Source organism: Drosophila novamexicana, unplaced genomic scaffold, assembly GCF_003285875.2.
Source record: "Drosophila novamexicana strain 15010-1031.04,08,12 unplaced genomic scaffold, DnovRS2.1 tig00001453-arrow-arrow-pilon, whole genome shotgun sequence".
Taxonomy (NCBI): Eukaryota; Metazoa; Arthropoda; class Insecta; order Diptera; family Drosophilidae; genus Drosophila; species Drosophila novamexicana.
In genome coordinates, this window is record NW_020824860.1 from 669,979 (window position 1) to 697,808 (window position 27,830).

Below are 27,830 nucleotides of genomic sequence, written 5' to 3' on the forward strand. Positions count from 1 at the left end.
GCAAAAAAAAAAAGAAGAATGCTGTTTGGCGCATTAAGCGGCCTTGCCCGGCTCGAGTGCATTAAACTGAACTAACTTAAACGATTTTGAAGTTTATTCTCCAGATTATTTCTGCATATTGTTAAATACAATTGCTTCCTGCCCCTCTTCTTTTATTTTTGCAAAAGTATTATGTGCTCTCCTTTAATCTTTGAAGTAAAACACTTATTTCTGAACTAAGAAACTTGGCATTGGATTTGTCAAAACATAAAAGCGATAACTGCGTCCGATCTGATGACATTTTGGCTGATGCCCTCGAAATTTCAGCATGATCGGACTTCAAGCACCGATGAACGTCTGAAGCGAAGTGAAAGCAGGTAGCATGCTGGTAAAGTGCACTCGACGCTGGGTTCAAACTATTTCCCAGTCGCACATATACCCTAGCACTAGCACAAGGTCTCAAGAGTATCTACAAATTTGGCGCTTCTTCGTTGGAATTTGACGAACATTTCGAAAAGACAATATTGATATGAATGTGAACAGCTCACAATGGCTACGAACATAAAACAAAGGAATATAGACTCTTGTAGAGTGAACTAAAATATAGGGTATATGCTCTTGTAGCATAGCCTATGTCCTACATCTTAAGTTCCCAGGCAATTGTTGGCTTCTCAAAACAAAGAAAACAAGCATCTTCTTTCGAGTAAAAACGAGTATGAGAAAGAATATCTTCGGCACGTCGAAGATTCAATACCCTTGTAGCCATTTCCCTTTTGCAGTTAGGTGAGAAAAGTGAAGCTTGCAAATACTGAACTCAAGAACGAACTTTACAACCGATCTTTCCTATGGCAGCAGCTATAGCATATAGTCGTCCGATTTTGATGAGATGTTGCATTTATGTAGGATTCATAGTGAAACTTATAAATGACGAGTTTGATCAAGATATCTTCATAAACAACAAGTAAGAGGTTCTAGTCGGGAGCTCCCGACTAGGGGATACCCTCAACCCTCTTCTTCCCACATCAAACGCATATATATATTATATTTAAGAAGCTATATGTCAAGTTTGCTTACTCTAGCTCTTATTATTTTCCAAAATTGACCAAAAAACAGGATATCGATATCGATTTTTATCGATTGCTTGGAAACGAAGTAAGTTATCGATTATCGGAAACAAACTCGAACTGCGCAGGCACTAGGAGCACCTACATCTAAAATTTCAAGTCTCTAGCTTTTAAAGGTTCTGAGATCCTTGCGTTCATACATACGGACAGACGGACGGACGGGCAGGCGGACATACCTAGATCGACTCAACTATTGATGCTGATCAAGAATATATATACTTTATGGGGTCGGAAAAGCTTCCTTCTGCCTGTTACATACATTTGCATTTTGCACAAATCCAATATACCCTGTTTACCCATTTTTAATGGGTTCAGGGTATAAAAACAGTTCCCATACAAGAGCCCACCTTTCGACCGATCTTTTCTGACAGATATATGACATAGTGGTCCGATCCGACTCGCTTCGACATATGTACTGTGAGGGACCTTTAACACTGAGAGACTAGTTCGCATAGAAACAGACGAACGGGACAGTCGGACCTGGCTATAACGACTCGTCTGATCTAGAGTACATATACTTAATGAAGTCGGAGATGTTTCCTTCTATGCGTTACATACTGCACGACAAAACTATAATACCCTCAACAAGGCTACAATGATCTGCGAAGGCAGTGGGAGGGCCTAGGTTCAAATTTCAAGTCTTTAGCTTTTATAATCTTCGAGATACATTCGGAAATTGCATGAAAGTATATATGCTTTCTTCTGCCTATTCAACACGGATTAACCTTTTTTACAGGGTATTAAGATCGTTTCTGGACTAACTGAATTATATGCCATTCGAAGTGTTTGCTTACACAGATAATATTAAAATATATGCATGTATCTAAAATCTCTTCAATTGATAAATAATATTTAACTATTTAGAGGCAGCCACTTACCAAGCATGTATCAGAGAATGCCTAAATCAGTACAAAATTTCCTGCTGGGTCGTGATTTTGCTGCTCATGCATAAAGCAAATACAGTTATGCTGCCTGCCAAAACTCCATTAACTGTTATCCTAGTGTGGAATGCCAAAACTCGATTAACTGTTATCCTAGTGTGGAGTGCCAAAACTCGATCAACTGTTATCCTAGTGTGAAATGCTTAAACTCCACACGCACTAATTAATTAATTTGTTTTCCTTATTATTGTAGTTTAACGATTTAAAGCGAGATAAAGATTTGCTGCCATTTTCCTCGATTCTGCTTGCTGCTGCGCCCGCTCACGTTTACAGTTAGATACAAATGTGAACGTGCCGCCCCTTCCAGTTCAAGCATCAAAGCGCAGAAGGTAGCGCAAACAATGCTTAAGCTCCTTCTCCTTGAACCTGCTGCTATTCCAGTGCAGTGGTAAATAAAAAAGAGAAGGTTGCACCAATCTTGGCCTTGCGCTGCAGCTACTCTACGTCACAACAACAAAATGTTCAGCTGGCATTCACCTGGAACGCCAGCAATGTGCAATTGCGATTCACAATAAAAAAAAAAAGTAACATAAAAAAAATTATAAAATAAAAAAACACACATTTAAGCTCTTCCTAGTTGCACTTCCTGTTGTTGTTGCGCCGCATGCCACATTTTTCACAGAAAACCGATAAAAAAAATATAAGCACAATTTTCACTTAATGAAAAAAAAAAACATGTTAATTTATTAACTCCAACCAAATGTTGAAGCATTCATTTTTGTTGTTGTTGCTGCTGCTGGATGTTTAAATTGTGGTAACTGCTGCTGCACGCCCGGAAGCCGAGAGCCTATTTGCCGGACTGAGCCTTCTTGGGCTTGGCCTGGGTGCCCTCGCGGAAGCCGTTGCGGAAACGGCGACGCACCACCTTCAGGTGGCTCATGCGGCCGGTGCCGGTGGTCTTCCTCCTCTTGGCCTTGACGGACCAGTTGTCTGTTACCGAAAAGCAACCAATATTAGTAAAGAGAGTGGAGGGGTGAGGGCAGGCAGGGTAGGTACTTACATGAACGCAACTTGGCAGCGGGATAGCCGCACTGGGCGCAAGTGGACTTCTGGATGTGGTAGGAGGAGCGTCCACAGCGACGGCACAGAGTGTGCGTCTTGTTGTGGCGTTTACCAAAGCTCGAGGTACCCTTCGTCTGTAATCGAAAATCGCAATTAGTATTGTGCACAATAATGGGCGCGCCACCATAGATTCGCCAATTTGTTTGTTATTTTTTGTTGCGGCCGCCAGTGCATATTCGGCACGGGGCCATGGCAAATTTTAACATAATCACACTTGGCGGCACACACGGTAAAATTACAATATATTTTTATTAAAAAATATGCGCGGATGTTTAGTGAAATTGGCGATTTTATTTTGGCTTGAACGTGGATAAATTTTTTGTTAACGCACCATCTTGTATGGCGAACGCTCGTAGAAGAAAGAGCGAAAGAGAGGCCCAGCGCACAAATGTCAGTTTGACAGCAGCTGTCACAAATATGGCGTGCTGGCAGGGTTGCACACGGATACAGCGCCCTCTGCTGGCCAACAAGCGATGACTATCGATAGTGAGCGCGCAGCCAACTTCATGTGTGTGCAACCGATTACACACGATAGATGGCGCTAGCAGCAGGGCGCGCAATTCAAATTTGAATTAAAATCAACTTTATTTCGCATTTTAGTTAAAATATTCATTGTTTTATTTATGAAATAAATTATTATTATTTACATTGGAAATAATGCACGAAATACAAATAATATTGCATACAAAAAAAAAAATGATTAAAGAAACATTCGCTTTATCCAATAAAATTGTACACACGCGCGAAATATATGCAAAAAGGTTAACTATATATATAGAGAGAGAAAATTGTGGTGTGTGTGGGTGTGTGTGGTGTGCAGCGAGAAATGGAACTAAGTGCAGAGATATATGTTAATTGCCGAATAAATTGTCTAAAGACTTTTTCGAGTACTTCTTTCTTTTTTTTTTTGCCGTCAATGGCACGCGTACTACAAATATTATTAACTTGATTCGATTTACTGATCATGGGCTATATAGGGCAGATATATATGCATGTACTGGGCACTAACGTTACGTAACTAAGTTTTAATTTGCGACTATGCGCAAGTCGATTTGGCCTAAGGCCTCGCCTCAGGCTAAACCAAGTTGCACATAATTCCTGCTCTGGGTTAAGGCTGATCGGTTGATATCGGTATTATTTACGGTGCTCTTCCTTTTCTTTGTTTCTTTTTGTTTTCTTTTTTCTCAACTAAATTCTAAGTTATATAAACCACGCCACGCCTCGCCTCGCGCCTCACACATATTTCGCTTTTATTAACTAATTCATAAACAAATTTCAACTAAAAACTTTGCAGCAAGCTTATACGAGAAGGGGGGAGGGATGGGGGGGGGGGGGGGGGGGGGGGGGTTAGTCAATTGAAAACTAGTCACGATTTCTATATATATATATATATATATGTATGTATATGTATATATATATAGCATATATGCTTTTGCAGCTGATTGAATTTTACAAAAGTTTTCAGAATTTCTTAAGCTCTAATATGCCTGCTTTTCTTCTTCTTCTTTAGCTGTCATTTCTGCTTCTTCTTTTACTTAATTTTTCTTCTTCTTCTTCTTATTTTTTTGCTATAAACAGAAAGTGTGCACCTACAACTAGGTCGCAGCTCGAAATTCAACAAAAAAAAAAAATCAAGCTCAAGTTGAAAAACAAAAAAAAAATTTGTAAATTTAAAATTAAAATTAAAATGAATTTTGTTGTTGTTGTTGTTTTTTTTTTTTCTTGTTTCGTTGTGCGTTCGCCTCCCTATTGCTCCTCCACGCTGATGGTGATGATCATGGTTGGTCAATAGTGTCCGCCGGGTCCGACGCCGCCGCCTCCGCTGTGTCTGTGATGTTCGCGCCGTCCGGCGGACTGATCCCTATCGCGATAATCGCCGTTGCGCGAGCTGCTCTTGTGATGATGATGATGATGCCGCTTCTTCTCGCCCTTGAGGCACACATCCGACACGACCATCTCCGAGTTGTCGCGCATGCCATAATTATCCCGGCCGCATCTGTGAATCGAGGTGAATTTAAAGCTATTAGGTTTTGTATTTAACATGAACTTTAACATGCACTTTAACAAGCACTTCAGCATTCACTTCAACAAAGACTTTATGCTTGTACCTTATGCATGTAGTTAAACATGTACTTTAACATGTACTTTTAAATGCGCTTTAACATGTACTTTGACATACAGATTTATGTGTAGTTAAAAGCCCGTATACTTTAACATATACTTAAACATGCAGTTAAACATGTGCATACATTAACTTGCACTTGCGCACAAGTACTTTAACATATAGTTTAACATGTAGTTTAACATGCAGTTAAAAATACATTTTATCTATTAAGTGGCAACATCTGGTTCAACTTGAATTTATCTTTGTTTGTCATTAGATCCACTTGGCAAATATAGACAACAGTGTTGCCACCTTGTAAATAAATGAAGTGGCAACACTTTATCATGTTTAACAGCTGCTTGTCAAATATATTCAACAAGCAGCTGTTTGCCATGAACATGCGAACACGCTTAGCCATTTATCCGCTTGTTAACTTTATCCTCTTGGCAAATTTTGACATTTGTTAACTTACCTGTCCAGATTCTCGCGGGAGCGTTGCATATTGTCGCGCAAATTGTCGCGAGAGCGCGTCATGCTGGGCGGATCGAGCGTCTCCTTGCGGCGCAGTGCATTGTGCGAGCTGTTCTTGGAGGCGGACTCGTGCAGGTTCTCCCACGCCTGGCGATAATATCTGTAAGCGAGAGAGAGAGAGAGAGAGAGGGAGAGCTTTAGCTGTGAACTATCAATTGGCATAGATACGAACCTGTTGAGGCCATTGCGAGAGCCGGAGGTGGAGCTGTCAAAGCTGGCGACCGTGTTGCAGTCGGGCGAGGCGCGATGCCGATAATGCTGCGTGGTGCGGTTTCTAAGAGAGAGCAAGAGAAAGAAGAGAGAGATCATTTGTTAATTAGTTAACTTTTTGTGTTCAAGAGCGAGTGAGAGAGAAAGGGCGTGCACTACAAGGTCCACAACTGGTCGGTGTTAGTTACAAGAGAAAGAGAGAAAAGAGAACACAAGAGAGAGAGAGAGAGAGAGAGAGAGAGAGAGAGAGAGGGTAATAAAGAGTGCGGGAGATTAGATACACATAATATACAAATGAGTTGAGAGATGCAACACAAAAATACGAGAGCAGAGAGAAACGTGCAATGTATGAAGAGAGAGAGAGAGAGAGAGCAAGAGAGAGAGCAAGAGGGAGAGAGAGAGAGAGAGGGAGGGAGAAATAGAGAAAATGTATGCAAAGATCATGTGTGTATTCGTATGTGTATCTGTGTGTGTTTGTGTCTATGTGTGTGTGTGTGTGTGTGTGTGTGTGTATGTGTGGCCCGACAACAGCGTTTGATTGATTGAATAACTGATTGATTGATTGATGAAAAGTAACAGCAAAAACAGGCAGCCCCCACAGCATTCGATCGAAAAGTCACTTTCAAGTTCCTGAATTAAAATTGCATTGCATTCAGTTTTGTTTGATTGATTGATTGATTGTGTGTCTTGGCTTGTTGATTGAGCGTGTGCTGTTGTATTTGTATTGTGTTGTTGTTTTAATATGAGGTATATGTGTTGTAGTTGTTGTTGTTGTTGTTGTTGTTTTGGCTGCTTACATTTGTGTGTATGGCCGTTGTGCGGTTTGATTGAAGGCACACAGTTTCGTTTTGATTGATCTGATTGATTTGATTGATTTGTTTTGGTTTTGCTTAAATTGCTTGATGCTCGATCGAGTTGTTGAGTTGTTTGATTGTAGCTCATCTTTGGCACACGTTCACATTACGTTCGCAGGTAGTCTTCGGTATTTGGTTGCACATTTCAAATTCGTTTCGTTTCGCTTCGCTTCGTTTCGTTTCATTCCCATTTCATTCCACGTCTCTACGCTTTGGTCACTCTTTGGCTTGTCCTTTCGCTCTCTTTGCCTGCTTACATGTGGCTGCTGCTAAAGAGCCCCGCCCTCGCTCGATAGCCACGCCCATAGGTGCTCAGCTCGCGCCGCGCCAGCTTCTGATCGTCGAAGGGCAGCGCCAGGACGCTGTACCAGAGCGAGGCCGCCGGCTCGCAGCGCGTACTCGAACTGATGCTGCCGTATCCATCGCCAAAGAGCCGCATATGATAGCCACCGAGCAGGCCGCCGCCGCCGCCGCCGCCGCCGCCGCTCCCAATCTTGCCGCTGCAGCGCGTCAGCTGCGCCGTCGAGGCGTAGCTGGTGGCGCTTCTGGCCGTTGCCGTTGCATAGCTGGGCAATCGGTTTGACGGCGCCCCGCTGCCCCCCCTTGCCTCCTGCTGCGGCCTCTCCTGCTTCTGCTGCTGCTGGCGTCGCTGCTGCTGCTGCTGCTGCTGCTTCCAGTGGAGCTGCTGGTGGTGGTGCGGCCGCGGATGCTGCTGCTGGTGGTGATGATGGTGGTTGTGATGATTGTAATTGGTAAAATGTTTAGCGAGGTGCCGCCGTTTGCTGTTCGGGGTGCTGACGAATGATTTGCCGAGGGGTGAGAAGAGAGCGAAAACGAAAACGAAAAAAGAGAGTTGTACAACAAGAAAGAGAAAGCGTTTCGATGTAACGATGTATGCGTGTTTGCGTGTGTGTTTGAGTGTGCGTGTTGGTGTGTGTGTGTGTGTGTGTGCAAGGCAGAGAGAGAGAGAGAGCGAGAGCGAGAGCGAGAGAGAGAGAGAGAGAGAGAGAGACGCTGCTCTACTTTTGAGTATGTACAATTATGGGCGAATATACAAATGAGAGCGAGCTGAGCAGCTGGGTGAGAGAGAGTGAGAGAGAGAGAGAGAGAGAGAGAGAGAGACAGATAGAGAGAGAGAGAGCGAGAGAGAGAACAACAACAAACAACAACGACAACAACAAAACAATGGAACAACATGGGAGAGAGGAAGCGAGCAACAATTACAGGGTATACAGGGTACATAGGGTATACAGGGTATACAGCATGGAAAGGGTATATAGTTTGTGTCAAAATTTTGGTGTATTTGCAGACATTAAATACGTAAAACTATGTTAAGCACCTAAAAGTAAAGCCATCGTATTACTTTCCAGTCTTTACTCAGATTCAATCTACAAGTTTTCTTTTATTGAAATTGTATTTTGTTTCAATATTCAATTTTAAGCCTTGATCTTCAGCTTTTAGTCGATCTTAAGCTTCAGATTTAACTTTTACTATTTTCAATTCAATTAAATTTTGTTTCAATTTCAACTTCCGACTTCATTTCAATTGTGGCTTTCAATTTCAGTTTCAATCCTTTTTCTTATTTCAATTTCAAGCAGCTTTACTTGGACTTTCAATTTTGATTTTTTCTCCTTTCAACTGTGGCTTTCAATATTGGTTTCAACTTCTTGTAAAATCTGAGTTTATAATTTAACTTCAAAAACAATTTCAACATTTAATGTAACTTGATCTTAATTGAGCTTAAATGAGCTTTAACTTCAATTTTACCATTCAAATTTAGCTTTCAATTTTGGCTTTCAATTTCGGCTTTCAACTGTTGCATTCAATTTCAATATCAATCTAAACTTCTTATAAAAAGTTAACCTTTTAGTTTTAATGTTAGCTTGTAAGCTCGACTTTTTAATTCTGCTTTCAATTTCTGCATTCAACAACTTTAATCAAGTTCTGAGTTTCAATTTCAGCTGTCAGCTTCAATTTTTTTGGTTTACCTTTCAACTGTAATTTTCAATATCGATTTCAATTTATAAAATTTGTATATTAGTTTCAATCTGAGCTTACAACTTCGACTTTCAATTTCGTCATTCAATTTCACTTTTCAATTGAACAGACTGTTCAATCAGCTTGTATGTTATTTATCAGCTGAAAGAGGCACTCACCTTCTGACGAGAATGACAATCGTGGTGATAACAGCGGCCAGGAAGACGAAGCCACCAAAAGCACCAAGAGCCACAATGGCGCCCAGATTGAGTTTGGCCTCTTTGGTCTCCTTGCGGTCGGGATTGTCGACGGCGAACGGAACGTTGACATTGGGCGATTGATTCTGTCGTATGTTGACGCTGTCCGCAATCTCATTATCCTGCGGATGCGAATTGAGTATGATCTGCTGTGTGTTCCGTGTGCTCGTCTCCAGCGTGGGACGCGTGCGCGCCGGAGTCGGCGCATAGGTGGAAACTGGCGCCGGCGCATGCTGTGTGGTGCTCGTGGCCGGCGTGCTGCTCGGCTTCTTGGGAATGAGCACGGGCCGGACGGTGCGCCGGGGCGGAAACTCCTCGCGCACCGTTCCCGGCACGGGCACATTGATATTGTCCTCCTCGGAGTCGGCTACAGATTGGATTGTGTTTAAGAATCTATCTACAATATGCTCTGCTTCCGCCTTTACTCACCCTCGCCGTTGATCTCCACGTGCGGTGTGCTGTGACTGGGATGTGGATGCGGATAGCTGGCAGCGGTGCTGGGCGTGGCACTGCTGCTGCTGCTGGAGGAGGAGGATGAGGGACGATAGGCTGGCGTGCGGCTCGTGCTGGCCGTGATCTTGGGCCTATACGAGGGCGGCGCGGGCGTTGCAGCCGTGGAAGGCGGCAAAGGTGGTGCAGCGGGCGTGGTCAGCGTTGAGGGCTCCAGCTTGATGCAGCGCGGCAAGGCGCTGCTCCACTGTCCCGTAGCCAGGCAGCTGAGCACACGCGGACCCTCCATGCGGTAGCCGGGTGGGCAGCTGATCTCCGCCTTGGAGCCATAATAGGTGCCATTCGGCGCACTGATTATCGTATTGTAATAGTTGCCCGGCAGCGTATCGCACTCGACAACTGTGGAAATGCCAGGATTAGTCGATTGCAAGGATTTCACAGACATGGACTTACTCTCGCAGCGTGGTGGCGGTCCATTCCAGCGCTCGTCAAAGTCGCAGGTGAGCAGCGCCCGTCCGATCATCTCGTAGCCCTCGTCGCAGGCGTACTTCACCAGGCTGAGGTAGCCGACGGTGCCATTGAGCAGCCCATACGAGCCGTGCGCTATGCTGGCGGGCAGGCCGCATTCAATGTCTGAAACGAAGGCAAAGGCTATTCAAAATCTCTCTCAGAAAATTCAGCCCTAACCCCACAATTTGACTTAACTCTCTTTGCGATTGAATCAATAATTGAAATGATTGAAATGAACGATTGAAAAGATCGAAAGGGAATAATGGAAATAAATGATTGACATGAAAACAGGCAATGACAAGCGCGATTATTGAACTCCACGGTTGTGACGAACGATTGAAAGGAATGATTGAATTGAACGATTGAAAACGAACAATTGAAACGAAAGATTGGATTGAGCAATTGAATCGAACGATTAGAAGGGTTGATTAAAGCGAACGATTGAAAAAAAATAGCTAAAGTGAATGATTGAAACGAACGATTGATACAAATGATTACAATTAATGATTGAAACAAGCTATCACTATTGAACCGAACGACTAAAGGGAAAGATTGAAACGAATGCTTGAATTGAGCAATTGAATCGAACGATTGAAAGGAACAATAGAAGTGCATGGTTGAAGTGAATGGTTCACACGAATAACTAAAATGAATGATTGATATGAACTAGCACCAATCAATCAAAAGATTGAAGACAATTGAAGGGAACGATTGAAACGATAATCTGGAACTTAGTTGAATCGAACTTATCCAGAAAGATAAGAGGTCTACCATTCAGTACCATGTTTGACTTTCAACTAGGCTTAGGTAAAAGTACATATTCCTATGGTCTTCACATGATATACTACGCATGCATCCACCCCGGATCATTTTCTTAGTATGCTGTTGGGTACTTACATTTGCAGACGGGCGGAAATTCGTTGTAGAAGCCGGTCTCAAGGCAGGTGCGTGTTGCAGGTCCCACAAGCAAATGATTCGCATCGCAGCTGTATTTAATCTGAGCGCCAACCTCGTAACCATTGAGCGCAATCATTGTGGAGTTCGGCGGCTGTTCGGGCCGGCCGCAGGTCTTCGGCTGATGCTGGCATATGAAGTTGAGCAGCGTATTGCAGTTGGTGTCGCTCCATAGCCAGCCCTTGGAGCCGTCAAAGCGGGCGCAGTCCTCATCGCCGCCGGGATGATTCCAGAACGAGACGGTCAGCTCATCGCCATTGACCCACTTCCAGCTGCTGCGATCGCTGCCGTCGCGCACAGCGCCCATCCAGTACTGGGAGCTGACATCGCTGCGATGGCGACGCCACAGCTCCCAGCTGATGAAGCCCTGCAGCGCCGGATTGCTCTCGCTGATCAGCGTGCCGCCGCGTGAACGGCAGAACGAGAGCGCGTCCAGAAAATTCAACGGCTGGCGATTGTAGAATATATAGCATTTGCCATTGTAGGAGGCCAGCGCGCCCGGCGGCTGATCCCGGAACGTGGGACAACGTTCGATGGGCAGCGCCTGATCCGTATAGACGAATGCCTCGCATATGGACAACGGATTCGGTGTATTGTTCTCCAGATGTACGCTAACAAAGGCGCCCGGCATTGGCGGATTGCACGGCAGAAAGAGCGGCTGTCCGGCCTCCAGCAGGCCCGTAAAACGATTGCATATTGGATTTGTGCCCAAATCCGGACGATTGTTGCCAACGCGCACCACAATTGTCGCCGGCTTGTTGCCTGCAAATCAATAAGAAGACGAAACAATGAGCAAATGTTGCATGTGGCATGCGGCATGCGGCATGTGGCATGCGGCATGTGGCATGCGGCATGTGCAGCGGGTCAGCGAAGTTCAGTGCACAGTGAAAGTAATCATAAATATTCGGCTGACATTCGTGCCCCAGCACCTGCCCCCGCCTCCGTCCCTCCGTCTCTGCCCCCTGCCGCTGGCCCTGCGACTGAGCCGCCGCTTGAAAATCACATAACATTTTTGTTGTATTTTCTGATTGCTTGCGGCAGCCACAACTTGTTGCAGCCAAGTGAAAGCATTTGGGAAAAAAACACACACACACACACACATTGGCTGACTCGTCCCAGCTCGTCCCACCCTTTGCCAACCTGCGAACCCGTCCGGCGAGTTCGTGCCCAATGCTGAGCGCCTGCAAAAAAAAAACAATCTTCGCATCGAACTGGCCTTAAAACTGCCTTTTTATAACTGGAGTGTATTTGAATTTGTACACGAAATGTGCTATGCATATATATTCTCGATCAGCATCAACAGCCGAGTCGTTATAGCCAGCAAAACTTATTTCTGACCAAGATATCTTGACCAAGCCCCTCACCTTTAAGCCAAACTATGCTGCTTAAGCACGTGCCAAATCCCATCAAGATCTCGCATCTATATTATGTAGTTCTATGGGAAGAATCGAAATGAGTTCTTCCATAGCAAGATGTTCTGTTTCTCGAAGATATTTTCATCGAGCTCAGCATTTACAAGCTTTACTTTTCTCACGTATCTGCAAAAGCTGAAGGCAATTGACTAAAAGAGTATTAAATCTTCCGAGATAAGTATGTATTCTTTCCAGATTCTCTATTAGTAATAGATAAAACCCCAAACTAAAAAGTAATACAAGAAAGCTTCACTTCACTAAGCTATTAAAAATATACTCTTTAGTATATTACTTCTTATTTTAAGTAAGCTTTTAATATGTCTTATTAAAGCTACAAGCTAGAAGCTCTCCTAGCTAATTCCTGCTTATAAAGCTTTCAATAAATAAAAGAGCTTTAAAAGCAGCGGAAAGCCTTCAGTTAAAAGCTTAAAGCTCAATTTTGATGTTTGTGCAGCGAGCTTTTGCTTTGTAAGCAGCTGAAAGCTCTTTCAAAAGCTTGTCCAAATAAATAAATGCTTAACTTATTTCGTATTAATATGAAAAACAAATTAAAGCTTTTACTTAAAGCTCGAAATTGCTTGAACTTCATGCAATTTAAAACGATTGAAAGCCTTCCCAAAAGCTTGCTTAAAGCTTAAAGCTCTTCAAATTTGTTTTTCCTTAAAGTCAACTTGGCATTTTTTTTTTATACTTAACTCTAAAAGGGAAATGCCTGAAACTTAAAGCTCGCATAAAGCTCAAAGCTTCACACATTTCAGGCAAATTGAACTTTTGTGAGCAACGTTTGATTGTGAAACTTACCGCAACAGGATTTACCAAAGTCCAGACGCACCAGCTGCACCATGTAGGGCTCCAGCAGATTGACGTACCACCAGGGCGAGCGTTCGGGTTTCGTTAGGGAGCACGTCTCCGGCGTAAAGAAGGCCGAGGTGGAGCCATCGATGGCCTTCTGTGGTGCGCCGGCCCCATCCGTTGATATTTGCATTGGCGCCTTGCCAGCGGCCACATTTAGCACTGCAAAGATGAGAAATATTTCGCAGGGTTAAGATTCGAAGAGATTCGCATACAGATTGAGTGTGTTTTGTATGTCTTCAGGCTTTTGTCTTATTGTTTTTGGTGTGTTTTTCTTTTTCGACATTTCCCAGGCCAAGACAAGGTCTGCCCAGCTGGCCAGGGCTAACACAGTGCGCCGCATAAGTCTGTGCCTGGCCCTGACACGCTTTCTGGGCTACAAAACGAACAAATTTAAACAACAAATCTAACTGAAACAAAAAAGTTCTATCTGCCTGCAAATTTGTCAAGTCAAAGTCGCCAACTCGTCTGACCTCCACTGGCCAATTAGTTGAGCGAAGGGGCGGGGGGCGGTAGGCGGGACGGCTAGAATCCAGCGAGTGTTACAAGGCCCAAACAAAATGTGGGCAACTACGTACATATCTCAGAGTGCATAACTAGGGAGTGCCTGATCTGTAGATACCCTGTAGATACCCTGCAGATACCCTGTAGATACCCAGTAGATACTCTGTAGATGCCCTGTAGATACTCTGTAGATGCCTTGTAGATACCCTGTAGATGGCCATTAGATACCCTGTAGATACCCTGTAGATACCCTGTATATACTCTGTAGATACCCAGTAGATACTCTGTAGATGCCCTGTAAATACCCAGTAGATAATCTGTAGATGCCCTGTAGATACCCAATAGATACCCTGTAGATACTCTGTAGATACTTAGTAGATACCCTGTAGATACCATATAGGTATCCTGTAGATACCCTGTAGATACTCTCTACATGCCCCGTAGATACCCTGAAGATGCCCTGTAGATACCCTGTAGATACTCTGTAGATGCCCTGTAAATACCCAGTAGATACTCTGTAGATACCCAATAGATACCCTGTAGATACTCTGTAGATACTTAGTAGATACCCTGTAGATACCATATAGGTACCCTGTAAATACCCTGTAGATACCCTGTACAGGCAGCTGGCTACTTTTTATGCACACACTGGCTGTGCTTCTTCTTCCTTTAGTTCCAGACTCTGTTTGAGATTTGCAGCCTTGAATAACTTCGGTGCTTATAGTCCGATCCTTGTGATATTTTCAGGGATTTAATATGGCATACCAAAATATGGGAATACCAAAGCGCAAGTTTATATCATTAAAAATTTCTATTTATTGTTATTATAACATTTTATTAGATATCGAGAAAACATTCTAAGCTCGTGCTGTGTATATTATGGAAAGAATATCAACCTAATATGTCAAGTCTCTTCCTAGTTTCCGGAATCGATTCGTTCACACAATAGACGAACATAACAAGATCGACTTTTATCGTGATCCTCTTCTCAAATATGTCTACTTTTTGGGCTCAATTCGAGCCTCTTTTCTCATATTCATACGTTTCTTTCAACATATTTTTTGCCCATTTTGAATGGGTACAGGGCATAACATATATATTTAAGCAAAAGTGAAATTTTGGATAATTTTTTGTTTCTTTCAACTTTTTCTTTCAACTGTTTTTGTTGTTGTTGTTGTAATTGTTGTTGCTTGGGCTTAATTACATTGCTACGCACTTGTGTGTGTGTGTGTGTGTGTGTGTGTGTGTGTGTGTGTGTGTGTGGCAGCATAGAGATTCATTAATCAGATGCATCTGTCGGATAAAAGGCACTCGGGCTCACTCAGCTCTAAAGCTAGGTAGGCAGCGGCTCATGACGCGCTCTCAGATCGCAGATCGCAGATCGTAAAAAAATCTTCCTCTTCTTCTTCAACTTCTTCTTCATTTCTTTTGGCTTGAACTGACTTTCTACAGAGCAGAGCAACTGCTTCCACTGATCCATGCTTATCTGGCTGGCAGGTGCCTCCACTTGGCTCCACTTGGCTCCACTTCCAGCTCCATTTCGGCTTCAAGTTCAAGTTTCAAGTTTCAAGTTTAATTGGATAGTCGGCTTTGGACAGCTTTGTGACAAATGCATTTGCATTGGCGATTTCATTTGAATTCAATTTCAATTTAATTACAATTATTTTTACAATTCCATGTTAAGTTTGCAGTTTTCTTGCTGTTTCCATTTCAATTTCCATTACTTTAACACTTAAACAATTTCATTTCAATTTCAATTGTGTTATCTTAGTTAATTTTAATTAAATTTTATTTCAATTAGATTAAATTTTTAATTGACTTTATTTAAATTCAATTTCAATCGGACTTAAATCAAATTTCTATTCAATATTAATTCAATTTTTATTCAATTCAAATTAAGTTTCTGTTCAAGTTCAATTTTATTTAAAATCATTATTCAATTTCATTATTCATTTTCAATTCAAGTCAATTTAAGTTCAATTTTATTTTATATTTATTCAATTTAAATGAAACTTCTATTCAATTTGATTTAAATTCAATTTCAATTCAATTTCAATTTGATTTAAATTCAATTTCAGTTGAACACAATTTTAGTTCAATTTTATTTCATATTAATTAAATTTTATTTTTTAATGAATTCAATTATTTATTTGAATTAGTTCAATTTCTATTCAATTTCAATCAACATTTTATTAATTCAATTTCAATTTCAACCGATATTTAAATTGACTTTTTTGTTCTATGTTTTTCTGACTTGAAATTAGCTGGTCTCTTCAATTATATTTCAATTAAATATAATTTTAGTATCAATTCAAAAATTAATCAATTTCAATTTGATTTAAATTCAATTTCAATCTGCATTATCCAAATCACTTTTTAATTGAAAGTTTCCACCATACATTTTCATAGCTTTCCATTTGTTTTTAACTTCACGCTCTGAACTCCGTCATTTTTTGGTTCTAGCTCTCCAATTTCTTGCTTCAATTCGATTTCAGCCTTTCAATTTCGCTGTCTCCTCGCAGTTTCAGTTTCAACTTTAACCTCACTTTTAAATGCTTTCCCTCTGTGACAAATGCCTTTGAACTGTCCCACTTTTGTTTCTGTTACTGTTACTGTTTCTGTTTCAATTTTCAATTTTCGAACTTCAATCTTCAATTTCCATTTGATTTGAGCTCTCAACTATTCAGTTGTGCGCGCCACCGCCTGCTGCGTCATCGTATCCCAATCATCGGCATATTCAATTTTGCGCTACGCTCTTTCAATTCTCCATTGTTCAATTAATCAATGAAACTTACGATTCGTACCGCCGGCTGTTCGTTGCCATCATCATTCAGTTCGGACAATTTGTCTGCAGGGCGCAATTTGCCACTCGAAAACCAGTGACAGCCGTAAATCAACAAAAACAACACACACACAAAAACCGTTAACGCTTATCGAACTATTCCCGATCCGTAGTAGCTGGCGACAAAATTGACACGCACACCAAGTCGTGTTCAGCTGGCCCTCAACCTAATCCCAACCAGTTGTAACTGAAGCAATCAAATACAATTCTCTTCTATCCTCGCATAAGGCATGCATCATTGAAAAAGTTATGGATAAATTGTGTCGCAGATCGATTAATGAATCTCGATATAGTTATAGATAGATTGTTAGATTAAGATTCAGGTATCAAGTGTGAATAGCAGCTCCAACAGGATTGTATTTACGAGCCATAATCCTCATTCATAGCTCTCCTAGTTATCGATGTATAAAATTGACGATCGAGTATTCAATCTCATATAGATATTAATACAGAATTATCTATCAAGTGTGCACACCAGCTTTAAGCCCGACCACGTCGAGCTCTAACATGCATCAGTAGTTGCCTCAGTTATCGATAAATGTTGTTGACTATCGATAAATGTTGTTGACTATCGATTAGTTACTCGAAGCGAAGGATAGAGGTTCATGCAGATATAGTTATCGAGTGTAGTTTTGCATCATATTTAAGAATTTCATCAATAGTTCACTTAGTTATCGATAAAATGATCGATACCACCCAAGATTAAAATGGAAGTAGAAATGAAGATATCGATTCATAGATGTGAAAACCCGGGCTTCAGACTCTATCATTTATTCATTGGTTCAAACCAAAAGTCGAACCGACGGCGTTTCCTTCGACTGGCAGCCTTGCTAGCTCTTTGCAGGTGCATTTACTAGTCAGGTATTAATTGTTCTTCCCAGTTGAATAGAAAGAACTTCGCAACTGCGGAGGTATTCGAGTTTGGCATGCAGGCAGGCAGGCAGGTTGAATCGTATCTATTACAAAACAGTTGTAAGTCGATTCGAAACTGGTTTGACTAATGACCAAAATGTGCCCCGAAACAGTTATGCAAACTAATCCGTGAAAAGAAAAGAGAATAAAACAAGTTTCCAGTCGCGTGGGCGTAGCTAAACGATGTTTAGAAAAGAACTATTTCTGTTTGAGCTGTCACTTCAGACAGCCTCATTCAAGACCGAAGTGCAGCAGATGTGCTGCCCAAGCAGCTATAAGAAAAGGGTCAAGGCTGTGGTCGCCCAATCAGTTGCTAGCCAATTCAATTTCCAATCTAAAGCTGTTTATTTCTTGTTCAATTTCAATTCAATTTGAGTTCTATTTCGATTTGAAGTCAACTAAATTTCAAATGTGAATCCGTTTCAATGAAAGTTTAAGTCAATTTCTTTTCAAATGTTCAAAGTTAATTTCAAGCAAGTGTATTTCAATTAAATCCTGGTTTTATTTCAATAAGGCTCCAACCAACTTTTTAAGTCCATTTCAATTTCAGCTTAATTTCAATTTATATTTTTGTCAATGCAAGTGCATTTCAGCTTAAAAGGAAGTTATTCTGTCTATTTCAATTCAATGTCAGATCCATTTATTTTTTTTTTCATTTCAATTCAATTCAATTTAAGTCTTGTTTCCATTTTAAGTAAATTGCATTTTAAATTTTCTTTTAATATTTAAATTTTGTTTATTTTAATTCAGTTTAATTTCAATTTATTTGTAATTTATTTCAATTAAGCTCAAAGTTTATTCAATTCTTTGGTAATGCATTTCAATTCAATCATTAACTCGATTCAATTTCAATTTAATATTTGAACAATTTCTGTTAAATTTGATTATTAAAAAATTCATTTATTTACATTTTAATTTGGATTCAATTCAATTTTAGCTACCATTCAGCTTCAATTCAATCTGAGCACACTTTCAAATCAATTTCGATTTCAATGCTATTCCGAATCATTTTCCAATTCAGCTTTGCTTTGTTTTAGTTTCAATAGAAGTGTTAATTGAATTTGAACTAAACTAAGATTTGGTTTCTCTGCATATAAAATCCACATTATATTTCAATTTCGACATATTTTCTATATAGCTTCAATTTGAATGCGATTTGCGTGAACCGCTTCTGTCAATCAATTTTCACGTTGTTTGCCTTAACGGGCGGAAGTTGTTGTCAAGTCAACTCCACTTGGTAAATCACTTAGAACATTATTTTTTTATATATCTTAAATGTTGTTCGTGGTGTTTGAGACGAGCCACAAGAAAAAAAACAAACACGAGCACGAAACGAACCACCAAAAATGTGGGTCAATTCGTTGCGTTCAATTCTCGACTCGCATTTTTTTTTGTGGACGCTTTTTTGTTGTACTTTGTGTCTGTGTGTTCCGCCTTTCATCGAGAAGACACACACTCGCACACACACACACACGCACACACACACTCGCACACCAAATTGTGCGTCGTGTTAATCATGTTTCACTTGGCAACTCCACACGACAACTTTGCATTTGGAATTGGTTTTCGGATCTGGGATTCGGGTTTGAAATTGGAATTCCGATGGCGCGTGTATCATTGAGAACGTTCGATTCGTCGTGTCGTTTTTGTTGTTGTTGTTGTTCGTGGTGAAAGTTGTTGTACACATATGGAGAGCACATGCCTTCGTTTTCAGCAGCTACCTAGTTGAAGGTGCTAATTGACTCTACAAAATGCTCAACTGGCCAATTGGATGTGGCAAGTTTGTGGCTTAAGTCTTTTGTTTGCCTCTGGCACTTTTGAATACCCTCTATTTGATGTGGTTAGGGAAATGATGGAAAAGGTAGCGCAAGTGCACGGAACAGGCAGTAAAAGACTTCTAAATACCCTATATAAATACCCCGTAATAGCACAAAATGTGGCAAGTTTGTGGCTTAAGTCTTTTGTTTACTACAAACACTTTTCAATACCCTGTCCCCATTTGTGTAAGGAAATGATTGAATAAGTAGGGGTAGATACCCAAATACCCTATAGAAATACCCTACAATGTTTATATGTTCGAGCATATGGCTAGCATATTGTTTGCGCTTACAGGGTATTTGCCATGTGCATGTGCCGCATAGACCAGCAGGCAGAACGTATGTTTTGTCTTTTGAAAGCATCTTGATATCTTAAAATAGGGTATCTGCTGGTCGTATAGTTCTTCTAGCAAGCCCGCGTCGGCCATAAAAATGGAATGTGCTTAAGCAATAATTGGCCAAAATGTGATTTTGTTGTTTACAGGGTAACTGCCAGTCGAGCAGTCACTGCCTTGGTTTACTTACCACAGAAGGGTATACCCTCCGGCACCCATTGGCCCTTGTCACAGACACGTCGCGCGGGTCCCAGCAGCTCAAAGCCGCGCTCGCAGCTGTAGGAGGCGACGGTGCCCTGCGTCAGGTTCGCGCTGGAGAAGACGACGCTGCTGTGCGCCGGCGAGCCCGGAAAACTGCAGTCCCCATCTGAAAGAGAGAGAGCGAGAGCGAGAGAGAGAGAGAGAGAGGGTAGGTTAAGTTAATTTTTGTAAATATTTCGGGTGAAATTTGTTTAAAAATTAATATGCATTTATGCATGGGAACTTCTAGCCGTCTATTAAAAATTCATCAATAATCAGCGCTGCGAATTGGCCTCTGGCCAGACAACAACTGAGTGAGCTCTTAATTTGGCTGATTTGATGAGCCCTAGCATCCAAGTTGAACTACCTCTCCAGTCATGCATATAAGCCCATGCATATTGCCCCTAGTGTTCAGCTGAATAACGAGCTTCGAATTCCCGATTTGCAGTCTCCAACTTCCAGGCCAGGCTCTACTGAAATTCTTTAGCTATAGGACTTAGGCTTAGTTCCAGAGAACTGTACGACAAAAGAGAGCAGACTTTCATAACGCAGTTTATTTCACGAGTACTGCAAATCCACCTCTTTGAGTGGAAATGGAAGCACCAGGGTAGAAAACGGATGAATTGATTGTTGCTAAAACTCAAGAAATATACTTGAACTATTTATAAAAATCAAGTACGTGAAATATGTACAAATACAGTCCAACATATGCGACATTTGCAAAATTCCAAATAAAGTAACATTTCGATGGAGATTAGGAAACACATTGGAGCACCTTTCGAGCCGGAAATTGTGATTGCAGTTGCACAAAAGAAAAACGCGCGATTCAATACGAATCCTACGGGCAACTCATAATATTTCGACGGCAATGTCGACATTTGTCGGCCAACAACCTGTCAAATTCCCAAGTCAACTGGCCAACTAGCTGGCCAATGGCTTTGGACTGGGCAATTAAGCAAGTTCCGTTCCAGTTTGCATTTGCACGCTGGACACCAAGTTGTTGACTCGCTTGTTGGCGTTGGTAAAACGCCTCAAAAATGCCAAGCATTCGGCATTGCAAAATGTTCTCAGCCTCTGTTGTTGCTGTTGCCTGCCTGCAATTGCTGTCAATGCAAAGCGTGAGAAAAAGTCCACAACAACAACAGCAGCGACAACTATCGCTGTCAAGCATAAGGCAACAAAATGCTTCCAGTTGTGCGATACTCTGTTCTGGCTGGGACAAAAGCTTAAGATTTTGATTTGAGGGAGTGTGTGAGAAAGTCGGACCAAAGTCAGGACTTATAAGCGAGTGTGAGATATGTCCAAAAAACCTGGTTGATATATCGATATTTATCGATTTTATGCATCATATTCGCAAATATCGAAGAAATACATATCAAATATTATGTCATTAGAATATTTTCCAATAGCTATATTACATAAATATTTACCATATATACCAATGAAATTTTTGGTGTAATCGATTCTTATCGATATACACGTATATAGTCGATATTTATCGATTTTAAGCTACATATTGTCAAATATCGAATAAATACTTTGAAATTGTAGTCTGTACTTCATATAAATAGTTTCCATTAGCCACATTCCAGAAATATTTACTAGATATGCTCAAAATTATTTTATAGATTGTAATACTATACTACTATCGATAGTAAGCAACGTATTGAAATATATCGTAGAATAACTATAAACTTTTAGTCTCCAGTTCATAAAAACAGGTCCCACTAGCCATATTCATAAGTATTTACAAGATTTTCTTCTTCTTCTGGATGTGAAATCGATATTTATCGATATTACTGTATATGGCGGCAGATATCGATATCGAAAGAAACATAAACTGCTTCTGCGCACAATATACAGTATAAGAGTTTGTATATAACTTGTCTCTAATCAGGTGAGAATTACGCATGAAATAATTTTCCACCCAAATTCCACACTTTGTTGTGGAATTTGTCTTTGTTTTACTTGCAAAAAGTGAAACCTTTTCTGCAACATTGAATTGTTTCTGGTGCTTGCTGTTAAGTGCTAAATCGAGCAATTATCACAAACAGTTTTCCATATATATATAGAGGCTATTTCTAGCTAAAATGCATGGGTACAATTGCTGCTGGTTTAGAGAAAAAAAAAACCTTAGTAACTTGCGCCGCACCTCGCTGCAACCTTAAGGTAACTGAATATCTTTAAATCTGTGAGATTTGCGAACAACGTATCGTATGCCAAATCAAATGTCTGGCAATTGTTGTTGCTGCTGCCGTTGTTGTTGTTGTTGCCTTTCAGTGATTATATTTTCAATTTAGCTAGTTCCCAGGCGCATTTGCATGTCATGCGATGGCGACGGCGACGGCGACGGCAAGCTGCGGCGTCTGTTCATCATTCGGATGTGAATTGCTGCTGACCGCTGACCATAGATCATGATGTTGCTGCTGTAGCTGTTGCTGTTGCAGTTGCTATTGCTGCTGCTGCTGCTGCTGCTGCTGCTGCTGCTCCATATGTGAGTCAGTTTGATATTGCTGCCGCCTGTTGCTGTCGTGTCGGCAGCAAATTCCAAGCAAAACATTATCATTCCCCAGATACAGACTCTGAGCTTGAGTTCTGAGCTGTTGCTGTTGTTGTTGCTGCTGTAGTTGTTGCTGCTGTCGTTGTTATGTATGTCATTTCATGCTGCACACAGCTGGCAGATCATTAGGCAGCGCTTGCTTTATAGACTGTGCACACTCTTGGGCATTCAGTCATGCCATAAATGCTCGAATAACTGCAGCATCATTTGACCAATGCAACTTTCCAAGCAACTCCAAGCAACTCCAAGCAGAGCCAAGCAGCTGCAACAACAGCAACAATTGCTGGCGTGTTATGGCCAGTTGCAAGTGGCAGACAGCCGCTGCTTATACAATCAATGTCGAGCAATTTCATCATAACGGTTACCCGTTGCCTGCCCCATGTTGCTGCTGATGCTGCCTGTTGCTGTTGCTGTTACCTGTTGCTGCTGCCTCTGCTTTGTCTACAAATTGCTGCGACCGGCACTAATCAAATTAGTGCAGCCAAATTTAAATTCATCACACAAAATGAAAATAAATAAAGCAGAAAATCAAGCAGGAAAGAAAGAAAATATACATAAAACGGGGAGACAATTGCAATTGCCGGAGCCAGAAATTAAGAAATCAAGTTCATGAAAATTTTCAATTTCAGTTTCAGTGCGCCGCGAGGAAGAGAGAGGGGCAAAGATGAGGTGTAACTCCCACGCTGTGTGCTGAGACGAGCCGAAAAAGAAATTGGAACTGGAACTGGAACTGGCGAGCTCTGCTGCCCGAAGAGAGCTAAGGAAAAGGTTGAGCCAAGGCGTCAGCCAAGCATGGCAATTGTGTGCGGGTCGCCTAGCTGACTATATATACATATCTATATATATGTATATATATATATATATATCTATATATATGCTATATAGGGTATAAGCATAAGCTGTTGTTGTTGTTGTTGTTGTTACCTGCCGCAACGTGCAACGTTTTGTTTGTCAGCTTTTTTTTGTTGTTGTTTGCTTTTCGTTTTTTTGCCTTTGCTTTGCTTTCATTTGGCTTTCTACGTGCGCCAACCTAGTGAAAGTGATAGCCCGCATATAAAGCTATAACTATATGTACACACACACACACACACACACACACACACACGCGCGCACACACACACTTGCGGCCAGTGACAACCAGAGCAATTTGTTCAAAAGACGCAGCAACATTTTTGTAGCTTGGCATATTCATTGTGTGCACGGCATTTAAAATCTTCGTATATAATTCATAATAAACATAATAATGTTAATAATTGTAATGAGCCATAAAATAACATTAATAATTTGCAGTCAGCTGTTGCTTTTGTTGCTGCTACAAATTGCCCATCAACGCCTGTTGCTGTTGTTCAGAAATCGAATTGTTTACACAAAGACTGGCCAAAGAGCAGGCCACAGCAGGAGTATATGTAAGGGGAGTGCGGGGTTAAAGTGACGGAGGGGGGTGGGGCTTGGTAAACAACTTACAGATAAAAAGCATTCATCGAGCCAAGAAAACACACACACACACAAAAAAGCGAAAGCTTCGCACAGCCGCGCGCCGTCCAGCCGGGTCAGCAAGGCCACCAACAATGCGCCGCGCTGCTGTGTTGCGGGGGCACGTGCACCAGGGGGGTGGAGGGGGGGGGGAGGGTGTAGCGAGGAGGGCAAGGGTGTGCTGGCAGGCAAGTGGAAGTATTGTTGCTGTGTTGTGCTCTTTTCGCGAGCGCAGGTGAAATGTTAATTGCATGTGAATTGAATGGGCGCTGATCAGTCAATTAGTGTGGAACTAGTTCAATGAACTGTGCGAGCAGCCAAAACTGGTTCAATGACTTGAGCGCCAACTGAACTGCAGCAAGATGAACTAGCTAGGTTTAGAACAACTAGTTCACTGACAAGTCAAGCAGCAAATGTAGCTAAAAGGGCTGAAAAGCTGACAACACGAAATGGTCAAATGAACTAGTTCAGCGGCTAACTAAGGGCAGCTACATAACTGAAATATTGCAAAAATGAGCATTCGAAAGTAAAACAAACAATAATTAGCTCCAACCTAACTAGTTCCAAAGCTTAAGAACTAGTTCCGAGCTAGTAAATGAAGCCAGAAGGGAAGTTATAACGCGAAATGAACGGGCGAACTGGCTCGGCATGTTGAACAAATCAAAGCCTGAAGCCAATGTGAATAGTTAATGTAACTAAGGGAACTAAGTGCTTCGTATGTACAGAAATTAACCGAATGAACTAGTTCCGAAGCACAAAGGTCAGCTAAAGAACTAGCTGCGAAATGGCAAACAAAGCCTGAAGTTAACTATTGTGAAACTGAAGGAACTATTGTGTTTTCCATGCACAGAAATGAACCGAATGAGCCGAAGAACTAGTTCAGCTGAGCTGCAAACTCCAGGCAAATGTTGCCGAATGGACTAAACTCTAATAAGCAGCTGCTTGGCTTGAGCAATTGCCCAGGCTTCCCCTCGAAACCCCCCCTGACTGGAGTGCCCCTCACCTGGCACGATAATTGCCGGTTGCACGACGCTTTCTACTTGCAACCAAAAATTGTGAGACGCAACTTGAGGCAGAAGAGTCGGAAAACAATTCGCATGCCACGGCGACAACAATTTGCGTATGCCGCTTAATTTCATTTTAAATGCACGACAAGTGCAACAACAACAACAACAGCAACAACAATAAGAGAAATACAGCCTAATTGCCTCTAGAGGGAGAGGGGTAGAGTTGGGGCTGCGGAAAGGCCAGCCGCCCCGCAATTAGCTTGTCTTTCTTCGCTCTGGTCTGCAGTTTGCGTGAGAATTTGTCAGCTCGTTTTGGGCGCAGCATTTGACCCCGCCCAACTTCACTCAACTCTACGTCTAATTAGATATGCCCAGTTTCAGGGTAGGCGGGGGGGAGAGGTGGCTTGGAAAGGAGGCGGGCGGGTCGGGTCGGGTTGGGCAGCAGTTGTGCGAGTTGCAGTAGGTCGCGTCATGCGCTGATTGCTCAACGCCCACGCTTCGGTTGCTGCTGCACAAGAAGAAGCTGAAGAAGAAGAAGTTTCAGTTCCGTTGTTGTTGCTTCTTCTTCCTCATCTACTGCTTCTGCTTCTACTTCTTCTTCTGCTTTGGCTGCTGGTTCAATTACGAAATTGAAAAGTGCAAGTGCGGCAAGAAGGAAAGCAAACATTTGCCTTGGCTGATGACCCAATTGAGATAGTTCAGCGACAGCAGCAGCAGCAACAACAACAACAACAGCAACAACAACAACAGCAACAACAACAACAGCAGCAGCAGCGAGTGAAAAGCGCAGCGTGTCCAAAAGATGCGCCCATTATAAAGGTTTTCCCTTTTTTTTTCGGGCTGCCCAAAGTCTGCGGTGCTTAGCCAGCAGCAACGGCCAGCAATAGGTGGCAGGGGGGGGGGCAACAGTGGACAGAAGGGCAACAACAGCGGGGCAGGGGCGGGGGCCAACAGGTCTTTACTTGTTCGCCGCAATGATTCATGGGCCAACTAATTTTTAGATATCGTGCTGAGCGGGCGCATTGCCGCCACATTAAAGCAAAGCAAGACAAATGCGAGCATGCGCGACTAGCAGATACCCTGTAGACAGATAGCAACACAGATACTCTAGACAAACTCTGCCTAAGCCGTGGAAAGAGGAGCACATTAGTTTTGTGTCAATGTGTGCAACAGGCTGAAGGAGAAGCAAAAAATTTTGAAAAAATTTAAAAGTTTAGCAAAAGTAAAGTACATGAACATAAAACTCAGATCGGACTATAAATACCGAAGCTAAGCAAATGTGCATGGAAGCTAAAATATTTGTAACTGTCAGCTTGTACTCATCTCATAGTCAGGCATGCCCGACCAGATACCTCTTGTTTTCAATTTCTTTTCCATTATTCTCATAAGAAGCTAATGAAAATGATTAAGTAAAGTTGTAAGATAAGCCGCTTGTATAACAATGTTTAGTTTCTAAAGTTTTATTTATGGACAAGATTCTTTGTGCGAAGTTCGAATTATTTGAGAAAAAATGACTTACGAGTGGAATATGAATGGCTGCTATTTTGCATACCCTTTGTTTTAGAGCTGTTGCCTATGGCTACAGGGTATTTACATGTATAAAACACAATTTTGTAAAGCTAAGTCTAAGCTACACACTTTGTCTCCCCTGCTGCCTCTGCCCCAGCTGCTGTCCCTGCTGCTGCCCCTGCCCCTGCTGCTGCCTCTGCCTCTGCCCCTGCTGCTGCCTCTGCTGCTGTTGTTTGTCAAATCAGAAACGGTTTAAACCGTTAGCCTATCAGCGCTCATAATGATCATAATGATGAGGCAGCTGATGTTGCTGTTGTTGCTGCTGCTGTTGTTGTTGTTGTTGTTGTTGTTGCCGTTTGAGGCTGATTGGTTTTGGATTTACATAAATTGGCGCGTTGCTTCACTTGGCCGGTTTTCGAGAATTTCATTTAAGCCGCTTCTTGAAGCAGACGCTGCCTGACCCAGTTAGAAGTTGTTGCTGCCGTTGTTGTTGCTGTTGTTGTTGCTGTTGTTGCTGCTGCTGTTGCTGCTGCTGTTGCTGCTGCATTTGGCCTGGCGGGCTACAAATTAGCGGCAGCTTGTTAAAAGGCATTTCGCAAGCGGCTTTTTAGGTTTTGTGTGCAATGCAGCAGTTGCAAGTTCGTTGCCTAAGTCTTTTGATTTGTACTTCCGCTCAAGTTCAGAATTGAGACATTGAGGGAGACGTTCGTGGGAGGAGGGGGAGGTCTGCTTATAGCATGTCTGCGAGTCGTTGTCCGGCTAAAAGCTGTTAAGCGCATTAAATAAACATGCGCTGACTTGGCTCGACCGGCTGCGTCTTCTCTTGCCTGTTGTCTGTTGTCTACTCGCAGGCATTTATGTAACGGTACGCACAGCAGCAACATAGGCGGCCAGACGAAGTCAACAACAATAAATATTTCAAGCTTAAACAGTTATATAAAACGCTGCTCCACACACACACACACACACACACATAGAGATAGAGAGGGACTAAGAACTAGCAATAGACAATGACAGCATCGGAGTCACAGCAGCAACATCTTTCACCTGCGCCAACTGTTGACAAGGTCTCGCTCGAAAGTGGAGCCAGTCAGTGAGTGGAAGAGAGGAAGAGATTGGGGACTTAGAGCAGAGCTAGCTTATAACAGGTTCGATACGATTTTGCGGCACTTTTGCCGCCAAAGGAAACGCTTGATTGCCGCTAAAGCAAAGCAAGGCCAAGCAACGGCAACAGCAACAGCAACAGCAATCGACAGCAGCGACATTGACCAAAGCGATGCTGCTGCTGCTGTTGCTGTGGTTCTGCCTGCAGCCGTTTGCCAGTTGACCGCATTCCAAGTCAAGTCAACAAATCAATGTGCAAGCGTAGAAAGAAAGGTGTTGGCAGCAGCAACAGCAGCAACTGTTGCTGTTG

General features: G+C 42.1%; 2 protein-coding genes across 2 annotated transcripts in view; both read right to left on the minus strand.

Moving 5' to 3' along the window:
- Window positions 1–2,694: 2,694 nt before the first annotated feature.
- LOC115767738 (probable 60S ribosomal protein L37-A) lies at window positions 2,695–3,510 on the minus strand. The gene is made up of 3 exons (XM_030712050.1): window positions 3,438–3,510; window positions 3,045–3,180; window positions 2,695–2,974 (listed from the first exon to the last, which is right to left on the minus strand). The coding sequence occupies exons 1-3, from the start codon at window positions 3,438–3,440 to the stop codon at window positions 2,832–2,834; spliced, it is 282 nt and encodes a 93-aa protein (XP_030567910.1). The 5' UTR covers window positions 3,441–3,510; the 3' UTR covers window positions 2,695–2,831.
- A 1,296-nt stretch (window positions 3,511–4,806) lies between these two features.
- The window catches only part of LOC115767755, a 32,896-nt gene continuing 9,872 nt past the window's right edge, over window positions 4,807–27,830 (minus strand). Inside the window, exons 2-10 of the mRNA XM_030712074.1 lie at window positions 19,818–19,994; window positions 13,167–13,379; window positions 10,897–11,715; window positions 9,943–10,122; window positions 9,469–9,888; window positions 8,962–9,406; window positions 5,914–6,015; window positions 5,683–5,841; window positions 4,807–5,102 (exon numbers count right to left, since the gene is read on the minus strand). Of these exons, the coding sequence (XP_030567934.1) occupies window positions 4,892–5,102; window positions 5,683–5,841; window positions 5,914–6,015; window positions 8,962–9,406; window positions 9,469–9,888; window positions 9,943–10,122; window positions 10,897–11,715; window positions 13,167–13,379; window positions 19,818–19,994 (2,726 nt within the window). The 3' untranslated portion in view covers window positions 4,807–4,891. The remainder of the gene's footprint in view (window positions 5,103–5,682; window positions 5,842–5,913; window positions 6,016–8,961; window positions 9,407–9,468; window positions 9,889–9,942; window positions 10,123–10,896; window positions 11,716–13,166; window positions 13,380–19,817; window positions 19,995–27,830) is intronic.